Consider the following 22,017-nt stretch of genomic DNA (forward strand, 5'->3'; position numbering starts at 1 on the left):
CTATCACCCGTACAATGTATCATCCTACTATGCCAAAAGAAACTTCATTATTGAAGAATCTGTCAGTCCCACTGATCACAGAGAGATCAGTGAAGGACTTCTTAGATAACATTCAGTTTGCTTACCTGTCCATAAGAACTGCTGCTGATTGTGTAGGTTGGCCTACACTAAGATAACCTTATGCTCGTGATACCTGTGATGCCTGTGGCACTGAGCCTCAGAAGTCAGACCTTCTTGGCCAAACTTCTCACTACTTGCAGTGGTATAGATAATGCTGACTATTTTTTCATTCCCTGTCCTCCCTCAACACCACTGCACAAGAATTAGTAAAAATTAGTGCCTTTGTTCACACCAAGAATATTCTCATGCATTACTCCACAATGAAGTTTTTTTATCATCATGTTAATATTTTTATCCATTTATTCTTCCTGCAGGTAGCTTTAGCTGTGAGGCTTGAAGTAAGCCTGAAATACCTTGTTGCACACAAGCATGGAGTTATGATTCTCTATCATTCTTCATCCTTCACAACTTCTGGAAATTTGTGGTCTAATACATGTGAGGTCTGAATCTACCAGTATGGGATTCTTCTTGTGATACTGAGCCTAGAAACACTTCTGGCATGGTATTATGACTTTTCCACAGATTTTAGAGGACACATTGTATTGAACACAGTCATTTCACTTCAACTAATAACATACAGAAATACATTTATGAATATTTTAACCAAATGGAGCTGAACACCAATAACTACAGACGAAAAAGAAGAAAAGCAAAACCCAAAGCAACTGAAGTACCTGCAACCTGTGAAATACATTTAAGAATATATGTAGGAAAATATTATTGTTCTGACCCTATTTTAGTGAAGTCTAGAGGCATACTTCTACTCCTTTTTAATTTTGCCTACCTGAACATAAGTAGAACTGCTGCCTTGCTGTCTTTGTCCACTCTATACAGGAACAAAATAATGTTATTCATTTTAAAGAGGAATTACTTATGTACCGTGACATTTATTGAAGAAACTCTATTCTTAAGCCTACTGGACAGTTTGAGTGAGTTTCTTATGTCTTTCCTTGCTTTATTTATGCCATCTCAGTGTTCTACAGTGATAAATACTTCAGCATACAAGTATACTTCACAATGACAGTTATTTATATAATACATTATGTCATTTTGTGGTATTTCTGGGAAATTAAAATACAGAGGCTTTCATGTTTTGTGCTTACAGAACACAGCTGCAATGATCATTGATCAGCAACCAAAAAGGACATTCACTTTGCTGTAACTACAGAAGCACATCTACTTTATCACTGCAGTTTGTGTGCCATTGATTTAAGATACTCATACTCATTTATCCCCAAATTGATGAGTCGCTGCTTAGTTTACCGAGGCAGAACTTGAGATAAAGCACAAAGGCCATGAAAGAAAGAATATCTACCTGTATTACGATCCTAGTAGCAGAATTGCCCAAACTCTGTAAAACAGAACAGGAAAAAAAAGCAGCAGAGATCATTTTATTTGATTTGTTAAACAGAAAATTTCTAGCTCTACCACTTTGCTTGGGATAATAAAGGAAAAGGGAGCACATGTGATGTTCTATGCATTGTATTCTGAAAACCCAGTACTAAACTAGTTTATCCTCAGCTCAGAAGGGGAAGGAGCCCAACACTACCTGAAGTAATTTCCTATGCTTAAATCTCCTTCTAAAAGAACTCTTGAAAGAGAACAGGCTCTAGCTTTTTGCACTACCATTTAGTTTAGTTTTTCCAAATTGGGTGAGTGAAGTTGAGACATCATCACCACTCAAATATAACTAATTATCACCTGTATTGGACATACATCACCACACACCTGAATTTAGTTTCTGTCCAAGTCAGTTACTGTGCTCAGTTTTGGGTTATGAGGGACAAACTCAAAACGGTAGTAGACACCATTTTGAAGTAACAGGTTTGACCCTATAAGGGATATGTCACCATTAGAGAAATCATTAAAAAAAAAAAAAAGTATGCTTACCTGGGGATAGGTATGACGCTGCAAATGAAAACAAAAATCTTTTAAGTATTCTGCACAAAGGCTTGTCTAAGCAAGATTTTGCAGCACAAAAAGGGCCCTGTCTTTTCGGTGCAGCATATGACCAAATGTTGATGAAAGATATAGGAAGGATAATAAATTAGAAATGGATTTTAATATTCATTCAGGTTGGAACAAGTTTGAGTAGGAAGTGGACATCAGAAAAAAAACCAAAAACACATACATATCAATTTTGACATACAAATTCACTTTAACCACATTAAGGTAAAAGTTTCTTTTGGCTGATTATGAACTCAAAGTAAGTAGAGTGGAAATTCAGTACTTTAAAAATAAGAATAGAAGTGAATTTACAAAGAAAATTGCAGTAGAAGCAGAAAATCAAAACTATTCAAAAAAGTGGATGTTATATATATTGAGACATATGGAATCTGAATATAATCAAATATCTCTGCGAGTGGTAATAGCAATCATAGAATCACAACTCAGGTTAAATACTTAGCCTGTTCTATCATGTAGATGCAGTTGCTATCTCACTATCATCTTTCCCTGGAAGTAATTATGTTCCTAGGATAAGCCCTGTATGACAAAGATTTATCTCCATATGTGTGAGAAATCTTTCTGACAAATTAAAACATGAAGCTACTTAAATGCTCTTTGAGTCAAAACCTTGAGAGTGGTAGAGAGAAACTGCTTACCACAGGCGGAAACGGGTTGCTGTTGGGAATGACCACTACCTGCAGACAGAATGGAGAAAGCTGTTTACTCATCACAGGCGTTCTTTAAATATGTTAGAAAAACAAAAACAAAAAGCTGAATTCTCAAAATTTACAAGCATAGATAATAATACTATGGATGATTACCTTTAAAAAGTACTACCATTTTTAACAAAAATTCTTATCGTATACTACCAATCAAAGAAGAACATATACAAGGTTTACACAAGAGCCTAAGGAGACTTGCTTCCAATCAGACAGTGACTCTTCTATAAAGGCTGTAATGTACTACATCCACTGGTTTTTGTGTGTCCTTTATGATATTTTACTATACACCAAGAGGTGGAAGATCAATTCAGTCTATATTCAGTGTTCCACTATAGGAAGTATTACTATTGGCTTCATTTTTCTAATAACTTTGAATGCAATAGATTCTTCTGCTTAGATGTTCAGTCCTAGATATTAGTCTTCTGCTTAGATATTCATGTTTTCTGATCAGAAGCTTTTATTTTTTTATTTTTTTAACTGAAAACAGTATCATCCAGTGGTGTAGAAAGGAAGAGCTGATATAATCACACGGAAAGAATATAAAGCAAGCAGAATTTTTAAAAATGTAAATTATCAAAAATTATCAGTACAGTTTGAAAGGAAGAGGAAATTAAAATGGAAAAAATTAACTGTGAAGACATAAATGGTCACAGCGTATGTTTATTGATCATAGCCCTGAGCTTCTTGGGAATGAACTGAGAGAAATAGTCTGGGTAAAATATTAAGAGTCAAAAACATGAATTCTTATTGATTTTATTTTCTCAGACTTATCTTAAAAATCATTACATGAACTGTAACCTTAAAAGGTATGAACCTTTTACATCACAATCACAACCTTATTTTTTAAATTTAAAAATCCCTATAGAAATTGTGAAATTTTAACATTTTAGATACAGCTAAGTCAACTGTCAACAAAAGCCACCACTGCACAGAGAAGCACTATAAGGCAATGAAGAGTCAAACTGATTCCAATCATACAAATCAATTTTTCTTAATAGTACCACTAAAATAAAAGGAGTCATGCCAAGTTACACCCATATGAATTCTTTCTCCTTTGAATTAAAAAGAAAAGGCATGCCTACCTTCTTACTGGAATCTGAACTACTTGCAGGAACAGACTGTAAAGAATACAGGAAGACATATTTTGCTTAGGTAAATGTTTGACAAATTAACTACAGCACTACCTTCCACAAGAATGTTAGAGATAATTACGGTATTTCCCTAAATTCCTAAACTAACATTCAAATAATATTCAAATAATATCACTAATATTCAAAATAACATTTTGAAGGAAAATAGGAGTGTACTGTTAACTGACAAATGAACAAAAGAAATGAGACACTTGGCTTATTTCTTTTTCAAACATGACAAGGTTTGTTTGTAATAAAAATAAACTGCTGGTAGAAAAAAATGAATCACTTCTACCTTCATTGAAAACAAGAAAAACAATAAAACAACCACTAAAAAAATAATCTACCTGTTGAAGCACAAGTTGGTATAAATAGGATATGCTATAAGAATAGATATGTTTCAAATGGAGCATTACATAATGTGCAAATTCTTCTATTTTATCAAATCACAAATAGAATTGCATAGGCAAGAGCCACAAAACAAAGGTAAATATCTTCTAGCAGAGATGACATCACAGCCTACTCTAAATGTGTAAATTGTTTGTTGAAGTCATTTCCAGATATAATAGGTAACTATTTGAAGACACTCCATATATTCTATTGTTGGTCAGTAGAAGTTGACTGCAGCTGCTTAGCATGCTGAAAATGAAAGCATGTTGGAGAGCACATAGTTACCTGGCCGTAGGTAAGACTGCCATATGAGGATGCACTCTGAAAACAAAATATGAATCAGTTATTTATTTCCACAATCATTGGTTAACTATAGCCTGAAGTAATTGCTTTTCTTCTTAGAGTATTTACACTTCAAATGAACTTAATTTTAACTACTTAACAAATCAAGGACAACACAAAACTATTCTGAAAGTGCTTGACGATGATTGCAGTAAAGTTTTTCAAGCAATCTGATAGTCACAAAATTAATGTTACTCTATCACAAATTAAGTTTACACTTGCATACTAAACAAAGATAATAATTTAAATAGTTTAATAATCATTTAATATTCCAGAGTTAATATAACAAATCTTATACCTAAAGTTAATCATACGATTAAGTGCTTTCTTAGCTAAGTTTCATTTCAAAGCAGGCAGTACAAAATGTATCGTATTTCTGACAGATTCTTTAGATCCTTCCATTATTTTTAAAATGGAAAATAAGTTAGATTTAAAAATGCTTCTTTTCCTAAAGCGAGAAGAAAAGAAATGTGATTGATTACGTATGTTTCCCTACTAAACACAGAACTGTTGGATTTAAACATAAAGATTGTTTAAGAAAAATTCCAGGACTTACTATGCAATATCTGAACAGGTTTGCACTAATAGATTACACGCAATAAGAACTAAGAAAGAATTCTGAAATTTTGGTAGACTAACAAGATTTCATTGAGACAGTGAATGAGTAATACCTTTTAATTCTTGTTATGAATTTCAGAATAGTACCTCAGCTCACCAGCATTTTCTTTAGTATGTTTAGGAAAAATAATCTAACTCTGCATAAGTAAATCTACTGCAAAGTGCAATGAGGAGGTGAGTTAATAAGCATAGTAATAAGTAATTAGTAAAGTAAATAAAAGTAAAAATAAGTAAACATATAAGCAGCTTACATCTTTACATGCATTCTGGCTATATGCATTGGCAGCACCTCCCTAGGAAGAAAAAAGACCAAGCAGTTATTTCTCTACTATATTTACCTTAAAGGAAAAGATGTGCTTCAGACAACCTCAGTTTTAACTGATCCTTACATGGAATTTGTAAGGAACAGATGATAAGGAGAATACAATTAATACTGTTAATGTGTAAACACCCACACATCATATGTAAGAGCAAGGCACGCTACCACTTTATACATCAGGGAATATCTAGTGGAATTCAAGAAATATTTTAAAACTCACACTATTAGGAAATTATTTTAATATAAATAAATGTAAGGATTTGAAAAAAAATGCTTGTAATTCAAACACTGACTGTGTAATATGTACCTATGGAGGAATGGGAAAATTAGGAATCTGAAACTAAATATAAAGAAAAGTTAACTCTTCCCTTATTCAGAGGCAATGAAATATAAAAATAACAAGGTCCAGCATAAATAGTAATAGTTCTCATTATAAAGCAAATCTCCTATTATTAATAAACACAATAACTCTCACAAAACTGTAATTCTGTTTTTCCTTTTTAAAACTCCAATATGCTCCAAAATGTATTTTGTTTTACAAGAACTAATGGCATGAATGTTTTACACTTTTGGAAACACTGTCCTTATTGGTGCTGAGCAGTCTCAACTACTGTACTATGAGCGTTTAGCATTACAACTACAGGACCCACTTATTTTTGTTTACTAGCCATAATATGATAAACAAGGAAATAACTGTCAGTGACATAAAAAGAGTTAATTTCAGTATTTCATTTACCTTTCAAGTTTTTTCCTCTTTTTTTTTTTTTTTTAATATATCGAGAAAATGTTTGAACAAAGTTACTTTGAATTGAAAAATAGAGATCTTATTTAGTAAATGCTGAAAGGAAATGAAAACTTCCATTTTTTGGCATAAAAATATTTTAGCCTGTATGACTAGTCATCATCTTGATGCAAATGCTTCTGAGAAGTGTTTGAACTACTCAGCAACATTACAGCACTCTGCCATCTTTCATTGATTTCTGAAAGGGTAATAAATTCAGAAGTGCCCATGCCACATGTGAGATGAAACGGCCTTAGTTATTGTAGATATCTGTATGATGAATTTGAAGAAGAGGAACAATTTAGAATGTGTAGACCAATTTCAACCAGTCTTAAATTAGGTGGAAGGGAAAAAGAGAGAACTTGTATGATGATCATTACTTTAGGACAAAAAACAAAAAAACAAAAACCCTTCAGTGTAAAAAGTAACTCTTCCAATCCTTTTTTTTTTTTTTTTCACTGATTAAGCCTATACATTTTCTATAAAGCTTTGTAACATCCCAGTTTCCCAACTACTTCATACCACTTATCTTCTAGCTTTCTCCATTATTTTCCTTTTGAAACAGAAATTTCTTAAGAATACTCACACAAATAACATAATTGAAGTTTCTATAAGTATAGTTATATCAGCTACGATAAAGTAAACAGTTCTTACCGGGACGCATCCAGTCTTGCTTATTGTGTAGACTGCTCCAGTCTGACGACAAAAAAACAAACAGTAAATTATTCCTACGTTTAAAAGAAAAAAACAGCAGGCAGAAAGAAAGCGTGGTCATGAAAAAAAGAGAAAACACCACAAAACTCTTGCTATTTATGGCACAAAAAGCCAAGCAGCTGACAACGTGCACAAACAACTGTGGGACAAGGAAATACAGAAGTTACCTGTTCAATCACAACTGTCTGGAACACTTATTTTATTATGAAACATTAGCCATCATCTGGATTTCATATAAGAATGTCATTGGTCAGGCAGCCTTTCAAAGTCCAAGGGTTGTTATACTAAGTGACTCATATTTTAGAATAAAAATAATAACTTCAGGCAGTTATATGACAAGATTAAAAAATTAGTCTTTAGAAAAGAGAATCTATTATGAAGGAAAGAAAATGTCTGAATTTAGCATATAAGTCAAAGTAATCTCTCAATGTCTGGTAATTCCTCTTATAAGTAATGGAAATGGACAAATGGAATTTTACCTGATAATTCACAAATAATTATTGGTAAGTAGTTAGAAATATATTCTTGGGAAGCTCAGTTCAAGAAATTTAAAGACACGTCAGAAGGCATTTGACAGTACAAACAGGCATGTAATGGTCATGCAGATTATTAACTAAAAACACAGTCATTCTAATCTGACTATGCATTTATCTGACTGAAAAAGTTAAAGTGATTAGCAAGAATACAGATATATTTATTTCAGAAGTTTTAAAAGGCTAACGGCAATGAAATCCCCAAACATTCAGCTGCAAATATAAAGCCATGAAACAAGTGATGTAGACATTATACTGGCATTTTAATATATGCATGAATATCTCTAAAAGTTCTGAGCAATTTTGCAAATTGTAGAGAAGACAGTGGAAGTACAATTGTTCCTTTTATTCTGATTACGAAAATACGAAATTAGAAAAACGCCCAACAAATCAAGTAATAATGAATACATTTTCATTACAGCAGACGTCTCTAAAATTACAAAACAAAGTTTGTGTTTGGATGAACATGCATTCACGCAGGTAGGAATCCTCTAGAAATATGGAAGAAATTTTTCTTTCTCCAATGAGTCAGGTTAATGCTTCGTTAATGCTTGAAATCAGAGGTGGTGAAACAGCTTACAGGTCAAAATGCTGTCAGCAAGCTATTGAGTTTGACAGCGTAGCCTAGTCCAGTCCAAATATATTTTACTGGAACAACAACTTTGGCCTTCTGTTAACTAGCAGGGACATTATATCACCTCAGTAGTGTTTTCAACTTTATTTGTTCAAGGTTACCGAAGGTACAAGTGTTGGAAATTACAATCCTTACCTGACCACTAGAATAGCTGCTCTGAGAGGAACCAGAAGGTTGAACCTGTAAAGAAATCAAAATGCTAATTGCATTCAAGAAAATTGATTTTCATAAAAATTACTTTCAGGAAAGAAAGATCTAGCTTATGGGAAAAAGGAGAAAACACAAACTAGTTCTTTACTGTGACTTCATTCCTCCAATACTATTAAAATTATTTCAGAGATCTTTAAAGCCAATGTATAAACTGGTTCAATTAGTATAGATCAACATAATTCTTCTGCTTGCCATAGAACACTCCCACATCACCTCTCTTTTAATCTGCCCTCATATACCATATACCATAGAGAAGCAGGTCTAAGCTGGTAAGATCATTAGTGTCAAATTATGCAACATTCAAATGAAAATTTTTTAGTGATATGACTACATAATCATTAGACACTATGAAATGCAGGGCATGCTTTCTGAGAGGAGAGAGAGAAGTGACAGAGGTTTTTTCACTGAGCTGAATGACAGTTTTCAAGGAAAAAATCAAATAGGTTGTATATATCTATATGATGATTTGAAGAATATAACGTTTTAGAGTCATTAAAATAAACAATATTAAAAAGATCCATAAACAAAGAAGTAGTGCAACTATAAAGATAGACAGGACAAAAATAAATTGAACCACAAGAGAATAAAGATGTGATGACAAGCAGCTTTTGTCTAGGTTTCTGTATATATATATATATATATATACACACACACACACTGTGTATATAAGTGTATGTATATATATATATACACACACATACATACACTTATATATATGTGTGTGTGTATGTGAATATATATACACACATACACTTTTTTTTACAATTATCAGTAAATTGTTATCTTTACAAAAATAATACTTACCACAACACATCCACCTTGTCTTGTGTATGTCCCTCCACGCTGTAAGAAATTACAGGTTCAAGTTACTGTTTGACTCTTTTATAAACACCAAGTTATATCTAAGAAGAAAATAAACTGTATTCATATTTGTGGACTGAGTAAAAAGTCAGTTCTTGATTGCTTATAATACCTTACCTGTTATAATAATCTCATTTGATATTTAACATTATCTCACTAAAATATCTTCAAAATTAAATGCAAAAATGTAAGCATTAATAAAGTTCTCTCTAGGAAAATAATTTGGATTCTATGATAAAACCTTTGTGCTAGAACTATGAAATAACTGGACCAGCAAGACAGGAATCCTAACAATGTGGTAACTGAAACCTGTGAAATTGTAAATAATTTGTTCTTACCTTGCTGCATTCAATTTCTATCATAAGCTGGGGGGGGGGGGGGGGGGGAGGGAGGGAAAAAAAAGGAAAAAAGAGGAAACAGTTACAAATTATTCCAAGTTAAGGAAAAAAAAAAGATTATTATCTTTTACCTAAGAAGAATATTTGGTGAGGCAAAAGACAGTAGGAGAAGTGCTTACCCAGAGTTAAATCACAAGCTGACATAAATGAGGGCTGCTCCAGTCAAGACCAACATTACAGATTTGAAAGTATTTTGTTTACTTAAACTGCTTATCTTATTTAAGATACTTAATATAAACAATTTCTGGTCCATAATAAATAAATGAGTGAATAAATTTATAAGTATATTTACTTATGACTGTAGCTCCAGGAACTGAGGTAGCAGTAATGTGCACACCAAAAGAAAAGCAGAGTCTTTTTTATCACTTTTTTTTTTTTTCTGTGCCGTGTATTATTTTGATAACTAGATTACTATAGATATATATACTAGATAGCATAGATATAGTTCTATGGCGGATAGAACTATTCATTTTAATTTTTTTTTTTTTTTGGTCAATTTAGGAAGAGGATTAGGCAATTAAAAGCACTGAGAACATCTGATGATTATGGTTATCTTAATGAATACATGACACCAAATGCATATCTTGCAACAAGTCAGAGATATTTTAACCGACTGTAGAAATTTCTAGTATGCCAATGAACTCAAAACTTACCTTTCTTTTACTTTTTCCTGTCCCATTAACTGACTTAGAATGTGTAGATGTGAGAGTTTTGCTTTCAATTCCAACCCAAAATTTCCCTAGATCTTGAACAACAGTTGCACTGCAAAGGAAATAAAACAATTTATTTATCTTTTAACAAGAAACCTTCAGAATAAAATACCAATAAACACTTCTTTCAGTCAAGATGACCTACTTTATGTCAATTCTGAGGGCCATGGAGGAGAAGTTTGAAAATAATGGAATAATTTTCCAGAACACTTATGACAGACTATGGAACAAAAATGGCTGTGACACAACAAAGATGTCAGAAACAACAGCATAAATCCTAAACGTCTAATAATAAAAAGTCTAAATGTCACATAGAAATAAATTTTAAACACAAAGAAAAAGAAATATTATTTACATGAATTGAAGATCTCTAACATCATTTGGAGCAATCCATGTTGTTGTAATTTTCTGCTTGAGATCTGAATTTGCATGACTTACTGCTGAATTCTGCAATTAAAAAGACATTATAAATATATAAGACACAAAAGTGATTTTTATGTACTTGTTTATCTACAGTTACTTGTGTTACTGTCTTTACTACATCAGGTATTGCTGATGTCCTTCTAAGGATTGTCAGGTAGTTCTTATATTAAGTTTTCACGTGTCGTTCTTGAGAAAATCTACACTTTTCAACTCTGTTGATGAAATTATCTTTTGTCATTAAAACTTCTTTTGCCAAGAGTGAACACGTACCGTGATGTTATGACATTCCAAGCCTTTTGTGTTTGGATCTGTAATTTTAAAAGTACCAACAGGAACATCTCCTCCTGTTTCTCGAGCTTGTAGATTAAATTCTTTAAACCCAACATCTTTGAGGGCTTCTATGGTCACTGTGATAACAGACGTTTTGAGAAATTTAAATTTCATACATTATTAAAACCACTTAAATGTTTAACATTTAATTTCCCCCCTCTAGAACATGACTGAATGTACAGAAGTTAACTTCTTTTTAAAAGATAAAATCTTTCACAATTCTTAAAAAAATTAAGACTTATTACAGTTCTCATTGATTGTCAAGACTGACAACAAAGGGAAAGAAAGAAGTTTGAAGAAGCATTTGAGTATAACTAAGTGTGTTAGAAAGTAATGGGACAAATTACTGACATTTTTTTAAAATTAATCCTTCTCTACTAAATGACGAGAACTTATTAATTTCATTTGCTCCCCTGTGTACCAGAATATTGCATGATGGTCCTGATGACCAGAATGTTATTTATTTTCTGCCTAATTAGGCCCACAAAAAGTCAAAATTGATTAAGAAAATTGCATTTCTTTCTATGTCTTTTTCAAAGAAAAAGACTACTGTTAGCCTAGTTTGAATTGCAGAACCTTCTTTTTTGATGTGTTACAACTGAAAAAAATAAAAACTAAACAATTTGTCTCTCTTAGATTAAAATGAAAAAATAAATAATTATACTCAATTTTACTCAAAATTTACTGCTGTAGGAACTCAAATGGAAAATATAGAAATGTGGAAAAGAGCAGTTTCGTATTATGAGTATCCAAACTGAAACTAAGTTTTAAGAAGCAATACCAGAATTGCTATGATCTATTGTAAATGTGCTCTGGTAATGCCAGTATGAGGTACTTTCACAAATAAAATCAGAGCGATCCTTTCTGCGATGTAGATGTGTGGTACTCCTTAAAAATTAGTGTCAATAGATAAGAATAGATAAACTGGGAATGACAGCCAAGGCAGGGATCATTCATATCTAAACAATTTCACATTTCAAAACACCCACATAATTAGCCTTTTAATTTGCCATCAGCTTCAGTCCTAACACTGCACAGGCAGGATGGCATCGAACACTTTAAAGGCAGCACAGATGCAACTGTAAGTTTTGCCATACGGTCTGCCATAGATGCAATAGAAGCAATACACTCATTGGAAGGGCAGTCTACTGAAAATAAGTACAGGATGCTTACAATTTAATACAATAGAATCATAGAGTGGCCCGGGTTGAAAAGGACCTTAAGGATCATCCAGTTTCAACCCTCCTGCTGTGGGCAGGGTTCACACTAGACCAGGCTGCCCAGAGCTACATCCAGCCTAGCTTTGAATGCCTCCAGGGTTGGGGCATCCACAACCTCTCTGGGCAACCTGTTCCAGTGCGTTACCACCCTCCGAGTAAAAAACTTAATTATGTGGTGCTAAAGTGTGGTTAGACAAAAAAGGCTAAAAACACATCAAGACTAGTAGCATTTGGGATTTAGTATCTAAGTCAAAATAAATCTTGTATAACCTCACAGAACAGTCTGAATGCATTTAAAACCCATCCACCATTCTGTTAGCAACAGTCTTCTAAAAAGAGCTCTTAATAATCAAACAGCAATCCTATTCTTAAAGGAGTTATTCAAATGTGTTTTTCCAAGAATGAAAGTTATAACAGGACTCTAGTGCATCTGCATTCCTCTCCCTAGCTATCATTTGCTATGGAAACATACCTGTGCTACAGGGGTCAGATAAAACAGAAGCCCTGTAGAATAACTGATATGAACAGTGCTTACTTTGAGCTACTGAGATACAACAATGGAAATGTGACACATCATAACTCACTTTTGCTTCTGTGTTTGTTCTACCAAATGATTAAAGAAGCACTCTCACGTCACTAAAGCATGACAGCACCATGAGATGGCAGCACAGTGTGAAGAAATAAGGCTGTCAAGGTGCTCCATCCAGACAGTAACTCAGGATTAGGAAGATAAAAAGCCAAAATAGCCCCACCTCCTGCAACTTGATAAAATCTGGGATGCGGCTCTTACAAGCATGACTCAAAGCATTTCACTCTTGAGTTTTCATAGACAGTATCCTGAATTTTTATTTTCTTGTAGGTTGTAGGCATGACTGTCATCCCTAGGACCTCTTTGCATTGCACAGAGCTGATACAACAGCAAATACCCAAACAGGATGTTAGAGAGGAACTAATTATTAGTCCAGTTTGACCAGCTGTCTCATAGGATTTTACTTCTGTCACAAAACTTACAGCATGAAGTTAAAATATAGTTATAGAGAGGGAAAAAAAATAAACTGAGAATACAGTTTAATTATATAGATCTGAATGTGAAAACATATATAGATATGAAAAATTAAAAAAAAAGGAACATCTCAAATACAGATGAATAAGATTGAAATAAAAAAAATAATTAGATACATCAAGAGTTAAATGGGGCAATCTTGGTTAAAATTGGTAGTTCTAGAAGACACAAATAAAGATTTTAGGTCATTCAGATTATTTTACCTTGGATTTCATTTCCTGGTTCAAAGCTATCAAAAGATACAGCAATAATATATGGTGGTGGAGATGTCTGTGGTTCACTTTCATAGTTTGGTAACAGAGAATCACAATCGATTGAAGTATTTGCACGTGGAAAACCAAAGATTCTGGGCAAAAATATCCCACAGAACAAAAAAACTAAGCTGAAGTGTCTCCTCATCTGTAGAAAAGAAGGAAACAGTTTATAGCAGCTGCATTTTAGTAGTTGCCATAGCTAACAAATATCTGCCTTTCTTCAAAGTAAGAAGCAGAAGAAACCTAGAAAGTTTGGCTTTCGTTGCATTCATATATTTTGAAGAAAATAAATTAAAATAAAATACATATATACATTGACAAAACAGTGCAATAAATGAATGAGTGCTTTCATTTTAAAACACTGAATTATTAACTGAAGCTTAAATTCTCTGGTCACATGGCAGCAATCCATAACTGCATAATGGCTTGTGACTCAAAAAAGATTTACACAAACTTCCACATTGTTGAGCTGGCAGATTTAGCCCAGATCTTTATAGAAGATCTATCTAGGTCTTGCTCTCTCAAACTGTTTTTTGTAGAGATAACCATGACTAACAAGCTCTCTTTTGATTGCTTTGTTTACTCCCACTTCAAACAACAGCCAAGAAATCTACTGTTAAATGCCGTGGAGAGCTCTCAGTTTTCCAAAATAAATGCTTCCTGAAGGGTTTAACATAAGACCTTACAGTTCTTTGGAAGCATTTCAAACAATGTATGAGATGTATCCAATTTGTAACTCCTACCTGTGCATGAACACATAAGATTGTTTGGTTTTGTATGAGCTAACTAAAACAAAGAACAGAATAACCGGGAAGAGTGTGGGGGAAATCTTTATAACAAATATTTATTTTTGCACCTCTGAAGTGAACTTAATTTTTAAAAAGCCTGTGAATCAACAGACTGAAGTTTTAAAAGATTTCCTACAAGAAGATGATAAAGGTTTGCATGGTGTCACAGTCAATAAGTGCAGCAATCAGGAAAGTTATATATGCTGGTTATCATGTCTTTAAAGCAGATGGAGAATATCCCTCCCTAACTTCTCATGAAAATATCATTTAAATAGGATCCCTGTAAGCATTTTGTCTTGGTATCACAGTCTGCTGGGTGCGGCTGTCCAATTTCTTGTGACTATTTTAACATAGTCCACCTCTAATTAATTTTTAAATACAGTATGTAGGTGCTATTATATTAATAGATGTGGTAAACAGTGATTTAATATGAACTAGAGTATGTGTTGTTGAAATCTTTCTCTGACTCATGCTTAAGATGGAAAAAATCTGTTTTTAATTAGATGTTCTACTTCAAAGCAGAGAGTTCTTAGTGCTTGTTCAGCTGGGATTGGAAAAATCTGGAGCTGCAATCTGCCCTGAAAGAAAACTCCTCTGAAACCTCTTCCTTCTCCTTTTTCTGGTAAGAATACAGCCAGAAACAAAAGCAAATGAAAAATGGCCGAGTTGTCTTCTCTTTTCATTAACTGGCTGTGTAAAGAATTAGAGGGCTACCCTAAAAGTTTCATCATATCATCTTTTGGAACTGAGAATAAGATGAGGAAGAGGTGTTAGCATTTTACAAAATTCTAAGTCCTAACTTGAATTCCAGTACCTATGCAGTGAAGATATTTTATCTTCCAACATAAATTTACAGTTTTTAAAGAGGAAAAATTCTTAAAAAAAAAAAATCTGATGGTAATTATTTATTAAATAAAAGCATAGAATTCTAGGAAAAAAAATATTTTCTCAATTCTAACTAACTTAAGGAGAAAAAAAACCTGGTTCTTCCAGGTATACATGGTCAATTCCAGCTGAATATTCTTATCTGAGTTGCCTTCATATCATGGAAAAATTTTAATTCTTTTTTTTAAATCACAGATACAATTTCATCTTCCCATATGCCTGTATGACTCTCATCTCTGCAGCTTTTGAGATGTTACCTTAAGAATCCTCTTCTTCATTTAGTCTATTATGACTTCAGGTCAACAATTAAATCCCTGAGTGGTATTTAGTTTGCTACTGCATTCAAAATCTAGTGGACCTGGGAAGAGACACTTTGGTGGTTTTGCCTTGGGCAACCTTCTGCACTGAAAAAAAGTTGTTTTAAAAGCCTTTAAACACAGAGGATTTCACTAATATGATAAATTCTTTTTGTGTAATTTGAAAAATACAACAGTCCTGACAAGTCTATACTGCCAACAGTTCAAGACTTGGTCCCATATGCCCTTTCCAACTGACTCTTTATGAGTATTTTTTCCTTTCTTTTCTCCTCCTAAACATTCCTGGTAAGCCGTAGCCTTTAGCCCCTGAGAATAAATCCGACCAGTTAGTGTGCACCCTGTCTACCACATCCCCAGCAACACACCTTATCAATCAAGCGCTGATGTGTGGGTATCCTCCAGTCCCTCAAGGGTCAGTGTGGATGAGATGCAGCCCAGGAGCACAGGTGCTCAGCAAGATGAGAGAGAGGAGGTGACAGGCTTGGCCAATCCCTGGCAAGGTGGGGAGCCGGTGTAGCCAATCATGCCTCTGACTGGAAATTAGGACACTGCAGGTAGGACACTCCTGCCCAGATGGGGTGATGACAACACACCTCATGGATGAATCATGCCCCCTCTGACCTTTAACTAGGCATTAGGGACAGGTAAGGCTTATGAAGGCTGGCAGCCTCAACTAATATGTTGATTAAAATCTGCAAAATTGTGCTATACAAAAGCCTTACTAATATTTCATGAGTAGTTTGAGTAAAATATTCTATAGAAGTCTATTTAATTTGACCTCAGAGCATCCTGCTGCTAGCTTTTCATATTTTCACTCCTTTTTTTCATTGTAAAAGACATGGAAAAATTCAATTCATTGTAGTGCTGCCAAGCATTTTCTCATAGCAAATAGTAAATGAGGCTGTTTTTATCTTGTGTCTCTTGACCTAAAGCTGTTCACATGAAAATTCTTCAATTTCTTCATGTTTGTGCATTTAAAATACATTTATAATTCAAAATGCTGATGGCATTTGAAGGACACTATTTTTAAAAATCAGCATATTTAACTGTATTCTTCTGTTAATCACCTTTAATTACTGAGAAGTATTTTATTTATATTATTTCAGTATGAAAGACACTACTTTCTATCTACTACTGTACACTGAGGAAGAGATCATAATCTTCCTCTCCTTACCATACCACAAAACTTACCGATATTAGTAATGAAAATGCATGCATGCTACACACCACAAATACAACAGCACACTATCAACACAGTCAAACAACTGACACAACAAAGAAATGTCAGCTGATAGAACTAGAGACAAATAAAGAGTTGGGATCTTATATGCAAGACCCTTCTCGTATGAAACACTTGGTTCTCTACAAAGACTAAACATCAGCAGAAAGATTGCAATGCCTTCACCACCAGCCAGATACTGATGGGTGACCAGAGCCACCAGAACTATTACTCCTTGTAGCTATGCACAGGACTGAGTACTCAATGAACACTGGGCTTGTCAGGCAGATTTATAAACGCCAAACAATGACTTGCTGCAATCTTGATAACATTATGAAGAGGCACAGATAAGACAAGTAGTATGCTTATGTTGGCTATAGCACTAACAAAATACTGTATTGTGTAAGCTGGTAAAACCTCAGACCATTAGTTTACAATGTGACTGTTGTAAACTTGGTCTTGCAGGCCCTATACAACATTAATGTATGTGATTTATTTCAAAAAGCAGTATTTCCACTGCATCAAACATGGGACACTCATTCAGTAATAACTTACCTGTACTCCAAAACTGACAATAAAGTCTTTCTCAGGTCCCCATACTTGAAAGGAAACTTTTGAGTTAATAAACTACCTGCCGACTGAAATAGTGTTGGTTTCCCTGCTCTGGTGAAACTGTGATTGCATAGTTTTCTATATACTGAAGCTACAGTGAAACTGCAGGTCAACTCTGTGCTATATGCATGTGGACTTCCCTGGTGTTTCAAATGCATTTCCCTTCTTTAAAATGACATTAAACTCATGACACCAAGGGTGTGTCAATTCATTTTTCAAACAAGTTGATCAACAGGGGAGAGGGGTCAGAGTCCAGCAAACTGGGAGGAACAGGATCCCTGCCAGACAATCTGTGAAAATTTTAAATGATACATGATGGACAAAAGGGAAGCCATCAACTCACTCAGGCAAGCGTTACCTCCTTGATATATGCAAAAACGACCAATGTCTTGTTTCTCCTAAAAGCTGTTTACACCAAATTAGACTAAGCAGCTTTTTTCCTTTTCTTCACTGACATCAGGACCTCCCAGCTGTCCCCTTACTGATGAAATGAAGATAACAATCTCCAGCATGCTCTCAGCAGTGTGCACACCAAAGATTACTTCTGATCTGGCAAAACAAATTGCAGCCAGAAATGCTAGAAGGAGTTACAAAATTTCATCTATAGTCAACATAGGTATACAAATAACAAGGTAAAAAGATGTAAGGGTTATTTTCATCAGGGTCTGGTATCCTCATTGAATTGCTTTGGTATTTCCAGTATGCAGTATTGATTAATCACTGCATATTGGACTTTGCAGCAGAACTGAGAATCTGTTTGCTTATATACCTCAGGTGTGCTAGCAGATAAAGCCTGGCAGCAAGTAATTACTCCAAAATTTTTCAAGAGGAAACGCCTATAAATAGTGCAAACTCTATACTGTGATTTGTAAGATTACAAGTATGCACTGTGCCAAGAGTAAGGCTCTATCAACTGTGGAAGTCAAGCAACATATTAATCACTTACCATATATCATGTTGCTAAAGGTCAGGTCTATGGATATGAAGATGTGAGATTATAACAAGTCATCTTTCATGGAGAACTCTGAACTGACTCTACAAAAGAATAAAATAAGCAAGAAGGGAGAGAAACCCCCACATGTTATTCTCCATAATTCTAACAAAGAAAAAAAGAAAAACTACCAAACATACTTTCCTCCTCTGAGATGCCAGATGCTCTCCAAAGATCTTCCAGAACTTTTCTTTGTTCTCTTCTCACTCAGAAAGGGAAGGTCAAGAAAAATTCCTATAAACATTAAAAAAAAAAGTTTGCTTTCCTAATGCTTACTTCGAGCAAAAAAGAAAAATTTCAAAAGGGAATTTCTGCAATTTAAATGAAACTACCACACATGTCCAATTAAAATGCAAATGGTTTGTACAGTATTTATGCTATTAAGACAATGTTATCTGAGTTGCAATCCTCCAACACATTTTCAATAACTGGAAAGTATTCAACTGAAGTTTAGAAATGCATGTTTGTGATGTAAATTTACTGTTGAGCCTTCTTACTAAGCTATGTGAATTATATCATAATGTATGTGAAGACATATTTATTTACATTTTATTTACAAACAGTATTTCTTCCTTGCCACTCTTCATAGCCTGCTTCCAAGGTCTCTAAATATTCCCACATTTTTTGTTTATAGGTAATCATTAAACTTCCTATATTGCAGTTATCCCCTTCTTAAACATACATCAACACATAATACAGTAGAACTCCGTACTGCTCCTAAGGAAATACATTAAATGTACTCGATAAATTTGTAACTGATAATTTAGCAAAACAGTAATTCATACTTTCCAGAAAAAAATATGAAAACTGCTATTTCTCACATATTAAAAACTTTCAATTTCTTGTTCTCTTTAATTTATTGCCTTTGCTCATGTTAGCACTTTTCTGGTCTGACTTAAAACCTACCAACATTAATATAAGTCTGGTACACTGTAAGTAACAATAATGGCCTACACCCTGAAATTCTTGGTTAGATGATGTCACTGGCAGAATTAGTGACTAAAAATAAGTTTCACTTGACTACAAAAGAATAGAAATGGAGTCAAACAAACCCCTTCTACTGATTTTATTTTTATTTTTTGACACAACAGAATGAGGGTGAGAAAGACTGGCTTACTGATGGCATACGCATATGTGTTTCCCAGGAGAAACACCTGATGTGAACAGCAAATACAACAGCAACGACATATGAACATTGCATCATCTTATCTTGTGTTGTGCAAGCTACCAAATGGTACTGTCCCTATGTACTTTTAAGGTGAGTCTTTGGGTGTAGCTGCAAGCATAGGTTTGCATTAGGCAACACTTCACATAAACGACAGTAAGTACCATTTGTGACTTACCAGACTCTATATTCAGATCGAAGAAAAGCATTTAATGGGAGACATCTGCTGTTAATGCACTGTACATATACATAGCATATATGCATAGCATATGCATGTATTGCCCTTTCACGAGTGAGCAGCTAGGATTTGGTGATGATTAGCTTTAGAGAGCTTTGCAATCCAACAGTACTGGGTCAAAAATACCATAGCTATATGGTGCAAAACACAGGTTGGTATAATCTTATTTTGATAATGCACATTCATCAACAAGTTTTGACTGTTTAGGCTAAGTGAGTTTTGGGTTACTTGACAAAAAAAGCATTGTACATCCATAACTTGTAACCATGACATTTGCACAACTACATGACCAGACATGGCACAGATTTGGTATTGATAATCATGTAACTCACTCTTAGGCTAAGAGGGAGATTGTTGCAATAGCAGACGTTCTTTTGGATTTCCAAATTGACGTAGAACCCTAGGATCTACTTCTACACAACACTGTAACCCACCAGGAAGTTTATTATTTATCTTTATGCCCAACCAGTACAGGATGCCCTTTAGTAAGAGAATATGATTTTAGCTTTGGAGGTCTAAGGTTCACAATTTATAGAAGCCAAAAAGCAGACATCAAAGATACATGTATACTTTCCTGTAGGCAGAGAAGCTTTCTAATTTCACCTAATAATGTGTGCACAATTACTTGAACATGAATGCATAAAGGAAGCAGAGGCAAGAGGGAAGATATGATGGGCTTACATGGTTTCTGATAATATCAGCTTCCCAAGCAAAGCCAGTTAACAATATATATTTCCAGGATTTGATTAATAAATTATTTGATTTTGTACAGGTTTCTAGTATTAAATATTAACACTTGCATTCTATTCGTCTTTGAACACACCTTTCAAACAGTAATGACGTAACTCTCAGAGCTCCTTCTGAGGCAAGGAAGTAATGTTATCACTATCTAATTTTACAGATGAGGAAATCAAGTCACAGAGGGATTAAGTGACTTGGTCAAGGTCATATAGAAAGTCTGCCACCATACATGGTATGCGTCAGTCTTTGTCAGCACTCAGTGACACTCCCTGGGCAGTTCACTCAACTCCTTTCTCTGCATAGAGCAAGCATCTGTAAGATTTCATAAGTATCATCTTCTACCCCAATCCTGACTAAAAGAAACATAGCCAGTCTTGGTGAGAATAGGGATGAGCAAGATCTCAGTTAATGGATTTTCTGTCATTTCATTCAGGAATCTTTATTAACTCCTGGATTGTACTTTGCTTTCATCTCTGCCAAGAATTCCTCCTAATGGACTCCTCTAATTTAAAACTGTGTAGCTAGGCAGGATAATGTTGCACAAATAGACTATACAATAAATACACAAAGTAATTATTTTATATATGAATATATACAAATTTCTCTCAGAACATATTTGATACACAAAACTCCCAATTTCTAAAAAAGAAAAAACACACTTTTCCTTCTCTGTGTAATATACATCAGACAGATAGAAGGTTTGTAGCGTTCACTTCATACTCTGTACACACATATATGCGTATTTATATACACAGACAAAATGCAAATAGCATAATACCTCCTGTATAGGTGGTTACACTACAGAGCTAAATCTGTAAGCGCATAATCCTCATAGTCAATAAGAGCAAGGGTAATATAAAAAAATTAAAACCCATAACCTGAAGTTTTTCATTTTTACAGCAATTTTCAAACTAAGTGCTGACTTTTTTGTAAGATCAACGTGACAGACAATAAAGAGAACAACCAATTCTATGAAATAAAAAGAGGATGTCAGTAACAGAATAGTCAATGTGGATTTTGAAAGAACATTATTAACCTATAAGCAGAAGTTAGTTGTGCTGCACAGGGAAACATTACTCTTTTAGCTGTGTTAAGCTGTAAATTGAATCAGCAATTAAACGTTGGCCTCATCATGTACAGCAAAGGAATTTCTGGATGGGCAACAGAAATGATCTATGCTTTTTTCCCCCACATTGCAGTTGAGAAAACAACATCATACCCTGTTGGCCCATGCAACGAAGACTGCATTTTCCTCACTTGACACAAAAATGCTGAAATACAGCCACAGCCAAATTGAGGAGCCCAAGAATAAATTGGCATGCTCAAGACTCAAGACCAGATC

General features: G+C 34.2%; 1 protein-coding gene across 50 annotated transcripts in view; it reads right to left on the reverse strand.

Annotated features, from left to right (window-relative positions):
* LOC424473 (hornerin-like) overlaps nt 1-22,017 on the reverse strand; it is a 76,525-nt gene that overhangs the window by 37,918 nt on the left and 16,590 nt on the right. For all 50 annotated transcript variants that reach the window (XM_046944970.1, XM_046944972.1, XM_046944973.1 and 47 more), the window contains exons 2-19: nt 18,672-18,765; nt 18,487-18,575; nt 16,075-16,242; nt 13,669-13,864; nt 11,123-11,259; nt 10,785-10,876; nt 10,373-10,481; nt 9,660-9,686; nt 9,265-9,303; nt 8,386-8,430; nt 7,024-7,065; nt 5,521-5,562; nt 4,595-4,630; nt 3,872-3,907; nt 2,724-2,762; nt 2,011-2,028; nt 1,436-1,471; nt 905-946 (exon numbers count right to left, since the gene is read on the reverse strand). In XM_046944970.1, the coding sequence (XP_046800926.1) occupies nt 905-946; nt 1,436-1,471; nt 2,011-2,028; nt 2,724-2,762; nt 3,872-3,907; nt 4,595-4,630; nt 5,521-5,562; nt 7,024-7,065; nt 8,386-8,430; nt 9,265-9,303; nt 9,660-9,686; nt 10,373-10,481; nt 10,785-10,876; nt 11,123-11,259; nt 13,669-13,864 (936 nt within the window). In that variant the 5' untranslated portion in view covers nt 16,075-16,242; nt 18,487-18,575; nt 18,672-18,765. The remainder of the gene's footprint in view (nt 1-904; nt 947-1,435; nt 1,472-2,010; nt 2,029-2,723; nt 2,763-3,871; nt 3,908-4,594; nt 4,631-5,520; nt 5,563-7,023; nt 7,066-8,385; nt 8,431-9,264; nt 9,304-9,659; nt 9,687-10,372; nt 10,482-10,784; nt 10,877-11,122; nt 11,260-13,668; nt 13,865-16,074; nt 16,243-18,486; nt 18,576-18,671; nt 18,766-22,017) is intronic.

The sequence above is a fragment of the Gallus gallus genome, chromosome 8 (assembly GCF_016699485.2).
Source record: "Gallus gallus isolate bGalGal1 chromosome 8, bGalGal1.mat.broiler.GRCg7b, whole genome shotgun sequence".
Taxonomy (NCBI): Eukaryota; Metazoa; Chordata; class Aves; order Galliformes; family Phasianidae; genus Gallus; species Gallus gallus.